Source organism: Primulina huaijiensis, chromosome 15 (genome assembly GCF_012295235.1).
Source record: "Primulina huaijiensis isolate GDHJ02 chromosome 15, ASM1229523v2, whole genome shotgun sequence".
NCBI classification, from domain to species: domain Eukaryota; kingdom Viridiplantae; phylum Streptophyta; class Magnoliopsida; order Lamiales; family Gesneriaceae; genus Primulina; species Primulina huaijiensis.
The window spans coordinates 21,103,380-21,116,539 of record NC_133320.1 but is presented as its reverse complement, the minus strand read 5'-3'; the positions used below and the strand labels follow the sequence as shown (position 1 = coordinate 21,116,539).

Sequence of the window (13,160 nt, the reverse complement as noted above, 5' to 3'; positions counted from 1 at the left end):
CAAGAGACATACTCGAAATTGTATGCATTTTCATATTATTTTTGGTTATGTATATTTATGAAAACATTTCCATATTATTGTGGTAAAAAAATAGTTTTTGTCACATACTTTGTAAGTAAACATAGATTTAATGACGTTTAAATAATGAAAAAACAAAAACAAGATTATCCACTCAGATTCAATTTATTAAATATTGAGAAACTAGTTGAAGATACATAGCAATACATTAGATTAAAGTTTTTAAGTAAATATCTGCTAAATTTGAATTTGATATTTTTTTAAAAATAAAATATCAAATATAAGAAAATTTCATTTTTAATATCGTGACTTGCATGTGTTTTCCTGACCTTTTTATCAGTCCATTAATTCACAATTTTTTTCAAATGTTAATCATTTTTCATCCAAATTATAACATGATATCGGAAAATGACGACGTATCATAAAAAATTACTAAAATTGAAATTGATAAAATGACAACCTTTAATTGATTATTTTTATTTTTGGTAAATTCCTTTGTAGTTTCAATTTTTGGTAAATTCATTAGTAGTTTCAATTTTTATTTTTTGTAAAATCAAGAGCATTAATTACTCATCAATATCACGAAATTTAAAACCAATGGTTATTTTTATTTTCATTTTCATTTTTAATATTTTTTTTCAAAATTTTTGAAACAATTTATGTTTCGTATTTATAATTTTAATATTTGTATTCTATGTCTTCTTGATTTGTTTTAATTATAACTCAAAACGTTAAAATTTTAAATTAATTATAATATTTCTTATAAAATAAATATAACTACTAAAAAAATTATTTTACAGTAAAATATGATTTATCAAATTCATAGTTAATTATCTGTGAACCAAAATTCTTCGAAATTTAAAAAAATAAACATTTATCTACATTCTGTAATACATATCTTTATATTATAAAAATTGNTTATTATTTATTGTTGAGTCCGACATCGTTACTAAACAAACGCAATCCAAGGTTTAGATTGATTTCGATGTCGCGATAGGGTTGAACGTTGACCGTACAAATCTACACTCAACTTCCTTTCTCGTCCCCCTTGTCCGACTAGAGATCTCCGGCCCCCCACAGAGTGAAATGGCGGAGCCTAGTCGACGAGAACTATGAAGATCACCGTAGAAAGAGCAAATACCCGAGAAACCCATCTCCCGGGACGATCTGCAGGTATCCCTCCGCCGTCAGATCTTTCTCACAAGCCCAGCTTTATGCGCAAGCCTCCTCGCCGGAAATCAAAGACTCCCCGCGTCGGCGTGTTGTTGAGGAGGGAGGTAGGGGTTTCATCGGTGAAACGGAGCAGCCACCCGGAGACCCCTTTGCTCAAATGGAAGGTCGATGAAGGGAATGAGAAGAGTGATACGGCGGAGAATGAGAAGTCGTCAACTAAAGCTGGCCGGAGGTCTGGGGAGGTAGTGTCGGCGAGGAAGCTTGCCACCGGGCTTTGGAGGCTGCGTTTGCCAGAGTTTCAGATCAATGGCGGCCGAAGATCAGGGATTCAGGTAGTGTTCATCAGTAAAGATTGGATTTTTCATTTTTTTTCTTTAATTTAATTGAAGTGTCTTGAGTTCATGTTATTTCATATGAATGATTAGGCGGATCATGCTGAGGGCGAGCTCCGTTGCTCACACTTATCTGAAAAAAGATTGAAATTTTATATATAATTCTTAAAAATCAGTATTTCTACTCCCAAAATTTATCCCGTTGCCCCTTGTTCCGTGCCATAGAGGCAACCAGGCTTTATAGTTCAGGAATGACAGCATGTATTTGGGATCTCATATTGAAGTTGATTTGTATGGGACCCTGGTTGCTAGTTATAACTCTTTTATGTTTGAAGTGTTATTTTTATGTCTGAGAGAAATAAAGAAGATATGGATGTGTTTTTCAATCGAATTTCTCCCCTGCTGGAGAAGACCTAATGGAGGTTCTAGTTGTTTTTTGCGCCCTTCGCCATTCATATAAAGCGTGTTGTATTAGCGAGCTTGGAATTACGAATGTTTTCCGAAAGTATTAGCTTGTACATGGCCATAGATATTTGCTGCACCAACGACTTGCAATGTTTAATAATGCATTTTAAGCTATGGAACGCAAACAATTTTTCAGTGCTGCGTGATGTGAGCACAAATGTGGAAGAAGATTACGAACTGTTTTCATGAGTTTGTTTCTTTGTAAATATTGTTATATAATCATTTGTTGATTCCAATTTTTCTTCATTTCTTACCTGCAGTCAGGAGATGTTGAGTTTAAATCCACAAAACGTGATCATCACCTTTCTAAAGAGCATGTATCTCCTCGAAAAGAGTTGGTGGATAGTCTGCATTCCATATATGGGCAAAAAAATGGACTATCGCACAAGGTATACCATACTGTTTTTTCTATGCGTTTCTTTGCTACTGTTACTTTCACATGTGATTTATTGATCCAAAGCTTAGAAGTAATAGAGTGAAGATAAAATAGCTAATTTAACCAATTTCTCCTAAAGATCTAACTTTAATTCACACAGTAAAGTTTCATTGCGAGACATATGGCTTATCACATGATTTCATATCTTCTGCCATTCTTGGTACTATATTATGTGGCACATACCGAACCACCAATCAATGCAATTAACTAATAAAGAACTTTCCCGATGCACCACCATGGGATTCAAATTGTAAACTTTTTATCTTTTCATGATTTTTCCTTTTCCTTTCCTTTTCGGTGTTGACTTACCTCTATTTCAATCCCCCTCTTTTTTTTTAGTTGGAGCTTTCATGTCAATATTCCAACTCTGAAATGGAGGATGTTACGAAGTGGGATCCTATTGGTTCGAAAATGTCCAATGCATCAATGCAGGTATTTGGCCAACCAAGGCACCACGACCAACAAGCAAGTGCCGCCCTCAAGACCGACCTTGAGCTAGCAAGAGCCCGGATCAATGAACTTGAATCAGAGCGTCGATCTTCCAAAAAGAAAATTGAACAGTTTCTGCGTAAACTCAGTGAGGAAAGAGCTGCATGGCGAAGTAGAGAACATGAAAAAATTCGTGCTATTATAGAGGACATGAAAGCTGATTTAAGCATAGAGAAAAAAAATCGCCAGAGGTTGGAAATGGTTAATTCTAAGCTGGTCGATGGATTGTCGGATGCCAAGTTATTAGCAAAGAGATATAAGAATGCATATGAAAAAGAACAAAAGGCGAGGGAACTGATAGAGGAGGTATGCAATGAACTTGCTAAAGAAATTGGAGATGATAGGGCAGAAGTGGAAACGGTGAAAAGGGAGTCGATGAAACTCCAAGAGGAAGTTGAAGAAGAGAGGAAGATGTTGCAGATGGCTGAGGTTTGGCGCGAAGAACGAGTGCAAATGAAGTTGCTCGACGCAAAAGTTATGCTCGAAGAGAAGTATTCTTATATGAATGCTCTCGTCACAAATCTTGAGTTGTTTTTGAATTCGATAAGTACAACATTGGACAGGGAGGAGATGAAGAAGGCGGAGTTCCTCCGACAGACGGCCAAATCTATCCATATACAAGATATCAGGGAATTGGCGTACGAGCCTGCGAATCCTGATGATTTTCTCTCAGTCTTTGAAGATGTTAATTTCAGCAAATCCGACAACAGGGAGGAGGCTGAACCATATGTTGGATACAGTCCAGCCAGCCGTGCCTCCAAGATTCATACAGTGAGTCCCGAGGTCAAAATGCTTTATAAAGATGGTGCACGAGAGCCTTCTGACATATCTATGGATCAGAACAGTGAACGTGAAGAAGACGCTAGTGAGTGGGAAACTGTAAGCCATGCCGAGGATCAGGGTTCAAGCTATTCACCTGGTGGAAGTGATCCTTCCGTGACCAAACACTTTCGGGCCAGCAATGTCTCGAGAAATGGAGGGGAGTGGGAAAGAGACGGAGGAGAGGAAACACCAAACATGGAAATAAACAAAGTTGGTCAGATGCCAACACAAAATTTGAAGAAGGTTTCATCTATTTCTAAGCTATGGAGATCATACCCAAGTAACGATGATAATTACCATATTGTGTCAGTTGATGGAACTAAGGGAAGGCTGTTGAATGGGGCTAATATTTCTCCCGATCATTCTGGAAAAAGTGGGATTTATCCCACGGATTTGACTGGACAATGCAGCTCGCCTGACTCGGGGATTCCACAGGCAAATCGAGGGATGAAAGGATGCATTGAGTGGCCGCGTGGTGCACAGAAGAGTAGTTTGAAGGCCCGACTCTTGGAAGCGAGGATGGAAAGCCAAAAGATCCAGTTGCGCCAGGTTTTGAAACAGAAGATTTAGAGGCAACAAGCGCCCACTATGTTCTCCGTTTACAGGCTGAATCATCTTGAAACTGATGGCAAATCTTGTAGATACACGCTTATAACCAGGCTTGGCAAGTGCATCGTCCATAAAATACGTGGAGCCAAGATGCATATGGGGTTAAATCAATGTTGCAGCAACGGAGGAGCCCGGCAAAACGTGTAATATTTTGTGGTGAAGCATTTTGATTTCTTCAGACATTGTTGAGATTCGGCTGTATTTGTAATATGCATTTTAGAGAGAGCCACTTCAAATGAAACATTACTTCCCTTTATGTCCCTGAATAACATTGTTGCCTGCTATAGTTAACAACCATCGTTTGGATAAGTACTTATCAAATGTTTTTATAAAAGTGTTTTTTTACAAAAAAATCGATAAAATTATTTGGTTCATCTATTATGAAAAAGTATTACTTTTTATGCTAAGAGTATTATTTTTTGTTGTGAATATCGGTAGGATTGATTCGTCTCACAGATAAAGATTCGTGAGATCGTCTCACAAGAGAGCTATTCTAAGAATAAATATGTATTGGGACAATTATTCTAAAAAATGGTTGTTATAGTGGAAATAAAATCTTTGGACGACTATTACATAAAAACTTATTATTCTCGTTTTTATTCTAAAAATATTTAAAAAAAACAAATCTCACTTGTTATTTAAAAAGCATACTTGGAGAATACTTTTTTAAAAATGTTTAAAATTTTTTTTTTACAAAAATCTTATCCAAACAAATATTTTAATTTTTTTTAACTTATAAAAAGCTAAGAACGTTTTAAAAATACTTATCTAAACGAGTCTTGATATCTTGTTAATTGTTTTACAAGTACAAGAGCTGTTCTCCGTTCGGTTTGGCTAGCAAATCATACGAGTAAGTAATCAAATATTCAGTTTTGCTGTTAAACCGAATCATGCAAAACTCTGAAAATATGGTAAATTAATCACTACAAAAACCTTCAATATTCTTTTTTTTTTGCTTTTTTTTTTACTTGGGTTGAAAAGGTATGCAAGAAGATGCTGGATCGGTATAATTGTTAATTAGTGATGATAATTGTCAATTTTAGGTCATGTTTGATTTGAATAATAGGATAGACGCATGATTTGTAATCAAATGATAAGTAATTACAATATAATGATAAATAACAGAGTGAAAAATTAAAAATTATAAAATATTTGATATGATTTTAACAAGATGTATTAACTTTTTTGTGATGACCAAAATACCCTTACAGTCATTTTTATTTTATTTATTTTCCCCCTTTTTTCATTCAAAAATTACTTTTATAATTTGGATACATTTCCAAAATATTTTTTATTTCCGAAAATATAACCAAATTTTATTACTGTTTTTAGCAGTCATTCCTTACTTTTTCATTTATCATAAATACTGAATCAATTTTTAACCATATTTGTTTTTGCTAAATAATATTACGATTAAAATTAAAAGTAAAAAAATTATGATATTTTAAAATAAAAATAGATTTATTTTATCGACAAAAGAAAAGGACATGATTTGTTTTCTTCTTTCGAAAAAGACAAGGTTGAAGATGGATAATTATGTAATTTTACTATATCAGCAAGAGAACTGTACAAAAGATTATTTAATGTGATTACTTGTTGAAAAAAAAAAAAATGAAAAATAGTGCCGAAAATTTTGGACCAATTTATTTATCAAGAGCCCGAAAACACGAACCGAACATGTCAAAAACACATGATTACTTAGCAATCATACTATTATCATATGAACCAAACGAAATTGATGGATTATTTTCAAACATGCATTGAATTAGTTTAATATGTTTGACCAATTTAAATTAATGAACACATCAACAACTTATAATTAATATTGACATTATGAATTTGATCGTCACATTCACAAATATATCAAAGAACAAAGATCAACATCTCATTTAATGCACCAGATGTTAGCATTGAGATTTTGTAAAATTTCTGTTGAAAACAAAATGTAAACAATAAGACTGGAAATCAACTTTGGAAAGATTCCACCATAGATGATCACAAGCTGCAGAAACAACATTCTCATCATAAAATCCCTTCACTCTCTAAGGAACATTGCTACTGCATAATGGGCAAAAATCCAATACTTATCCTCCACTTCAAATTGCTGCTTACAACAAATATTTGCTACACTGCAAATACGCGTTTTACATCTTCAACCTACTCTAGTGCAACACAATCAACAAGAAACTCCATTCTAGTCAAGAATCCACATAGAATGACAGATGCTCTTCATGTCACTTGGTGGTTAATCTCCAAGTCCAGTCTCCAGATATATTTTCCCCAGATCGCATGGGGCTCCTACCCTGCGAGAGAATAGTATAGGGAAACCTGTTACCAACTTACCATTCACTCAGGACCATGAATCTGGATTCCATTTCAAAAAATTTATCCAAGTTGGGAACCAAATTACTCGGAAAAATGTAAGCTGTGAAACAAATAAAACAGCCTTCTTTTGGAGTCAAAATGTCAGATTCTCAGAGTTGCAAAGCCAAATCAGGCTGCTGAGGCTCAACCAGGCCACCTGAAGAGGGGTTTTTTCCGGGAGACCCTGGTGACTGAAAGCCAACGTTTAAATCAGGGGGAAGGGAATCCAACATCTGTTTTGAGTTAGGAGGAAAAGGTGGAAATGCCATCGGTTGATTTTGAAAGTGCATATTGTTTCCAACTCTCATAGGTTGTGGGCAACCTTGAGATACAAAAACATTGAGTGGAGAATTGTTTCTATCTGGCCGATAGTGGATTACAGAAGCTGGGGACTCTTCACGAAATCGTGATCCTTGAGAATGCATATCACGGGTAGAAATGTTGAGGAAATTTGCATGTTGGTTCTTGAAAAGATTCGTATTTTCACCAATAGGTCTAAATCCACCAGCTCCAACAGACCTCAGTGCATGAGAGACAGCTGTGATAGTGTTATTCAAATTATCTCTATTCGGATCTGGAGACAATACTCGATGAGCATCAGTGGAAGACTGATATACCGATTTTTGTTGGTTTTGAGCCTTCTCAGCAAGCATTCTCATCAGACGAACAGGGTCACTAAGACCCTGTCCCTGTTCCTGGGGATAATACCCTACTTCTTTTGCCAAATTAGAGGATGAACATGCTACTGTATTGCTATTGATCCTATCACCAATAACTTTGCCATTAGGCAATCCTACAACAGAAACTTCTTTAATATCAGGCTGCTTAACAGATCCAGAAGATGTAAAGTTGACATTTCTTGAAGTGAAGATTGACCTCGAGACTTCCACTTCCGAACCCTTTGAAATATGCCCTTGACCAATAAAATCAACTGCATTTTTATTGAATATAGGTGGTCCATTCAATTCAACCTGTTTCAATCCCTGTTTCTTGGATTCACCACCATTCTTGGATCCTGATTTTTCATCGTGGCGACTAAGATTAGCAGAAGTACTAGGTTTACTACAAGGAGCTAAAAAGAAAGATACTTTCACTTCAGAAACATTCTCTCTATCTGGTTGTGCCTTCATTGGAAAAGTGACATGAGCAGAAGCTGGTTTGATTTTAGCAGGACCAACAGAATGTGGGTTCTTCTCTGAGAAAGGCATGGTTCCCTGTATTTCCATGGAAGAAATTGTAAGAGAAGGTATCTTCTTTTCCACCTTCCTAGGATCATCAGGCAGTTTTTTTGAGAAAAATGGTGGTTCCATCACAGTGTGATTTCCCAGCATTAATACAGGTGTTGAAAGTGGCTCATACTCTCCCACCCAACCCCGTCCATACTTTACTTCTTGAGGCAGTGCTTGTTCAATTCTCTTGGAAGAAATTTTCCAGGCAACAGGTCCGAGAGCAGCAGCAAAACGAGCCAGGCTTCTAGCATAGGAATGCTCAGCGTAAGCCCCAACCTGAGGAAAACTGCAACCACTGAGAAAGATAATCCCAAATATGAAACAGCAAGATACAGTCCAAAACTATGTACCGGAACCAGTTGCTTGCTTTCTCCCTCAAAAGTTGAGAATATAGATTCTGAGCTGGCCAAAGGATGAGTTAAAGAAATGTCATAAGTTGCACGACGGTTTTCCTCATGTGCTGACAATTTTCTACCAGGTTTAGACAGTGAACTGTTTCCTGCAAAGAGAAGGCTGACAGGTTAAACGTAAAAACTCCCCACTAAAAAATTCATTCTGCTTTTGGTGAAGCCGCAACAAACACATATGAAAGGAAAAGAGTCTTTTTCCTCAAGAATTTAATATGAAAGAAAGGGTTTCCAACAGTGCATTATTGAACCATAGAAAATCAGTTAGTCACGCTTTTTTAACCCCAAAAAAAATCAATTGGAAAACTGAAAGATATGTGAGTTTCTATTTAACCAGCCAAACTTTATCCTAACAGGAGGCAAGTCATACCTGGCAGTAGTGCTTCTCCCTCCTCAACATTGTTGTCATTTAAGAATGAGTCTCTCTCGACAAGTCGATCAACACTGCAAGGTCTCGAAGATCCAACAGCTGGGAGTGCATTTGAGACATGGTGGATATCTACCGCAGGCCCAAGACCGGCTCCATGTGAAAAATCAAAGCCGACAGGTTCTTGCACGGTCTGGCTAACTGGGCTTTTTACTTGCCTATTTAGAATGGAGCTAGATGTTATATTCTGCTCATGCTTTCTCTCCGTTTCTGAACTGCGACTATTCAAACTTAACTCATAAAATTTCCTTTTTGCCAGCTCGTGCATGCCACGTGCCTTTTCAAATGAATAAATAAATCATCAATTGCTCAAACAAATCAGAACAGCGAAGAAGGAAAATGTAGGCTTTTCACCTGCTTGTAGTATATGGTATCGGGTGCATTATATTGCATTGCATTTGAGCATATGAGGTAAACATCACTCTGCACAACCACATGCAAGAAATTTGCACAAGAAAAAAGGATATAATCAGTGGCTCTCCATGTCAACCAATTCACCATCAACAGGTTAAAATTTAAATATAAAAAATAGTATTTTCCAGTTCTTGCCAGTCATAATATTAGCTGACAGCATTCAAAATTACAGGAACAAAATTGCAGAAGAAGTGTTTTTAGTCAAATTGCACGCTACAAAGAGAAGACAGTGAACATGCGCCAGCAGTAAAACATTTATCCTTCAAATTTCAACGTTGAAAATATATTAGCCAGCCACAACTGAATATCAGAAAGACTAAAATCGGAACCAGAACCAAGAGAGCTACAATTTTCTATGATGTTTCCGAGAATAACACGGTGACAAGTATTAAAAGAAATTGTACCAATTAATGCAGTCAGAATACAGACTTTCTTTTCTAATATCAATAGTTCAGTGTCCAGCTAGGTGCTGCAGATATTAGATATTAAAGTGACTAACTCGTGTTGATCTTCAGATATGATGTTCGAAGAATTTAGTAAAACATCTGGTCTCCAAAGGCATTGGGTGATGTACAGAATGTACCACAGGCACAAGTTCAATACAATGACAAAGCTACTATAACATGTAAGTACCTTGAAATTATAAGTCACCTATATTTTTCTGTACTTTTTTATCTGTACCAGGATATATCGTTGCCATAAGCAGAAAAATGAAGATAATATTTGAAAATATTGCCAATTTTTTAAGATAAAGCCTAAAACATTGCGAAGCTCGACCCTGATTCCATAATATATATCAGCATAACTATGCATGCAGACAAGATATCAAAACAAAAACATCTGAATGAAGATTTTGCAACAGTGGAAAAATTGAATACACAAACATGACAAAGTCAAGCATTAGTACGGGTAGAAGAAGTCAAACATTAGTACGGGTAGAAGATACCATTTTTCCAATGCAGCAAACCTCAAAAACTACTATGATATATAAGAAACTTAAACAAAGAATAAATATATTAAAAAAAAAGGAACAAACAAATGTACCTCGCCATACATCATATCTTGGACAGTAAAAAGGACCAAACCAACACTAAGAGAAACTAAACTCACCTCAATTTGTTCCAAAGTCGTATATAACCCATTACTCAGCTTGTTCCTCACAGTACCAAAGTCCATCGGATTCTTTATCACTCCATGATAATCGGGAAGCTATACAAAGCACCAACCAACCACTTGAGAAATTTTAATCTTGACAGGCTTAATTTATTCCACACATTATAGCTATTACCTCTTCAGGATCAACAGGTTCTGCAAAGACACCATAAATATCTTTCCTGCTCGAGAAAGAAACAAAAGCACTTCAAAAAAATTTATTTTTAAAAAAAGATCCATTCACATGCAATCTAATCAGTCAAATTATATATAACGCTTACCTTTGAATTATATTCAAAATCAACTCTAATGTCTTCTTATCAGGCAACGGTAGCCCTAATGGAGCAGCCCTTGTCTGTGGCCCTGAACCATAATAACCATATAAATTCAACAAATATCCGACCTATATGGGAACTCATTAAAAAGCCATCACAAATAAAAAAAACATGCCTGGAGCAAAGATTTTGGCTTTGAGTTCTGACTTTCTTTCTCGGACCTGTCAAAACAAAAAAACTCATTAAAACTTTAAAAAATGAAAAGAAACCCAAACCAAAAATAACGAGAGATTAAAATCGAAAACAAATTAATAAATGACTACTCCAATTACCCAAACACTCACTCCGTAACTAGGAGAAACGAAAAGAGTCGGCGTTTATATGGCATGCGTGTGTGCATGAGTGCACTACTATCAAATTTGATGTGAGTGAGCGTGACGCTGCAAGAAAGAAAGGTGTGTGTGAGAGAGAGATGGTGGCGTAATTAGATTCTGTGGGGATTAGTTTAACTTGACAGTTGACTCGACAGTTACACACACACCTACATATATATATATATACACACGCAAAGAAAAACAACTACGCCCCTCATCCACCGACAAACACGCAGCTACACATACACCCACACCTGAATCTACAGACCCTTTTCTCATAACAAACTATTTATATATGCCCATAAATATACTAAAGCACTTCCCAGTAGTTTCAATAGATTAATTTTCCTTTTACTTCATCACCATTTTCGCCAGTTTGCATTCAAGAATGAAGTGATGATCACCTCTATACGGTCGTCATTACGGTCATCCTCGTAGCTGGCGTCACCATTTTGATAATCAATGCCCTCGTTCATTTTCCGCTTTTTAGAAGGCAGTTCAACGTCGGAAGAGAACGACGAAGACGGGCTCGCCGGGTGGTGCACGCGCCTCCCAGGGCGGCCCTGCTTAGGACCTGCTGACTCCTGTTGGCCGCCGCCGCCGCCAGTGCCCTTGCTCTCCACCTTGAGCAATAGCTTGAGCTCCTTCTCTCTCTTCTGCTCGTCCTCGTCATCCTCGAAGAGCCCTGATTCGTCGAAATAATCGTCCAGCTCGAACATGTACTTCACACTCCGGCGGCGGTTGCTCCGCCTGGGCTCCCTCTCCGACGACGGCGTGCCACGTCCTCCGGGATCTACCTTAGCTGGCCTACCTTTCTTCTTCCTCACGATCTGACCCATCTCTTTCGGGATTTCTCTACACTGCACCAAACCCTCAGTTCCTCTCTCCTCCTTGGATGATATCTTGCTTGCTTCGGGGCCTTTGAAAATTCTCCCTTCGGCTAACATTGTCCGTGCCTATGTCGATACCTGAGGCTTGGCTGTTCTTTTACGTCGGGGTCAGGTCCCGCTTATCATAAATTTTGTAAGGCTCGATAGTCAATCGTTGATCATGATGTTTAAAAAAAAATTATATATATATATATATATAATATTATATACATAAATTTTGTAAGGCTCAATAGTCAATCATTTATTATTGCTAAAAATTTGTGTGAGACGTTCTCATATGTCGTATTTTGTGAGACATATATCTTAAATGTGTCATCCATGAAAAAGTATTACTTTTATGCTAAGCGTATTATTTTTTATTGTGAATATCGCTAGGGTTGACACTTCTCACAGATAAAGATTCGTGAGACCGTCTCACAACATACCTACTCTTCATTATTATGTTATAATTTTTAAGGTTCTATAATCAATCAATAATTATTATGTTAAAAAACAATATATATATATACACCAATAAAATTACTACAAAAGAAAATATTTCTTAATATTAATATATTCACTACATCATTAAATATTTAAAAATAAATATGAAAAAAATATACTTAAATGTGAAGTCTTTTAATTTCAATTTGAATTTGACATTTCTTGAAAATATAAAATTCATTTAAGTGTCTATATTGATTATATCATTTTATTTAGTTTTAATTGTGATTTTATGTTTTGTGTTACTTTTATATATTTAGTATAATATTATGTTTTGCAACTTTTTAAAAGAGTATCGTCGTTAATTTCTGTATGTCTTAATTAGAATTTTAATACAAATATTTTTAACATGTTATCAAAAAAATAAAATTTTTAATCAAAATTTATTCATCTAATAAACCACAAAAATTTTGATAAAAAATAATGTATGATTTTTAGACATATTTTTCTAAGTTTTTTAATTATTATTAATAACTACTTCACTCAGTTAAGATAAAAAAAATCAATTTAAAGTCAAAAGATTGAAAATATGAAAATTTTAATTTTCAACAGTAATAGTATATAAAAATAATAAAATACAATTTTATAATTTATCGTTTAAATATAAGTTTCAGTTTAACATTAAATTTGTGCCAAGCATTTTCCTATTATATACACACACACTTGTATATTCAATCATTAATGAGTTTAACTCTTATCTTTTATTGCTCGATGAGTCTACCTTGTAGAAAATAAAATGATTCTAACCACTTGAATGGAGATATTAATAAATAAATTTATAAGATTAAGCCAAAATCAAAG

At 35.5% G+C, this 13,160-nt stretch overlaps 2 protein-coding genes and 1 long non-coding RNA gene across 3 annotated transcripts; 2 read left to right on the top strand and 1 right to left on the bottom strand.

Annotated features, from left to right (window-relative positions):
* The first annotated feature begins 967 nt into the window (after positions 1–967).
* On the top strand, positions 968–4,600 carry LOC140959171 (uncharacterized). Its single transcript, XM_073416976.1, has 3 exons — positions 968–1,523; positions 2,249–2,377; positions 2,764–4,600. The coding sequence occupies exons 1-3, from the start codon at positions 1,131–1,133 to the stop codon at positions 4,303–4,305; spliced, it is 2,064 nt and encodes a 687-aa protein (XP_073273077.1). The 5' UTR covers positions 968–1,130; the 3' UTR covers positions 4,306–4,600.
* Positions 4,601–6,345: 1,745 nt separating this feature from the next.
* LOC140960005 (uncharacterized) lies at positions 6,346–12,010 on the bottom strand. Its single transcript, XM_073418107.1, has 9 exons — positions 11,391–12,010; positions 10,788–10,833; positions 10,619–10,700; positions 10,474–10,519; positions 10,296–10,394; positions 9,126–9,194; positions 8,715–9,048; positions 8,288–8,436; positions 6,346–8,213 (listed from the first exon to the last, which is right to left on the bottom strand). The coding sequence occupies exons 1-9, from the start codon at positions 11,931–11,933 to the stop codon at positions 6,819–6,821; spliced, it is 2,763 nt and encodes a 920-aa protein (XP_073274208.1). The 5' UTR covers positions 11,934–12,010; the 3' UTR covers positions 6,346–6,818.
* On the top strand, positions 10,841–11,673 carry LOC140960007 (uncharacterized). The gene is made up of 2 exons (XR_012172085.1): positions 10,841–11,036; positions 11,374–11,673. It is a non-coding gene; the product is annotated as an uncharacterized lncRNA (long non-coding RNA).
* Positions 12,011–13,160: the final 1,150 nt, after the last annotated feature.

Excerpts from the sequence above, each read along its gene's own strand:
- LOC140959171 (XM_073416976.1), top strand. The coding sequence starts at position 1,131 with ATGAAGATCACCGTAGAAAGAGCAAATACCCGAGAAACCCATCTCCCG. Across the intron at positions 1,524-2,248 it reads GCCGAAGATCAGGGATTCAG|TCAGGAGATGTTGAGTTTAA; the intron begins GTAGTGTTCATC and ends TCTTACCTGCAG. Across the intron at positions 2,378-2,763 it reads AAAATGGACTATCGCACAAG|TTGGAGCTTTCATGTCAATA; the intron begins GTATACCATACT and ends CTTTTTTTTTAG.
- LOC140960005 (XM_073418107.1), bottom strand. The coding sequence starts at position 11,933 with ATGTTAGCCGAAGGGAGAATTTTCAAAGGCCCCGAAGCAAGCAAGATA. Across the intron at positions 10,834-11,390 it reads GTAATGACGACCGTATAGAG|GTCCGAGAAAGAAAGTCAGA; the intron begins GTGATCATCACT and ends TTGTTTTGACAG. Across the intron at positions 10,520-10,618 it reads ATTTTGAATATAATTCAAAG|GAAAGATATTTATGGTGTCT; the intron begins GTAAGCGTTATA and ends TTTCTCGAGCAG.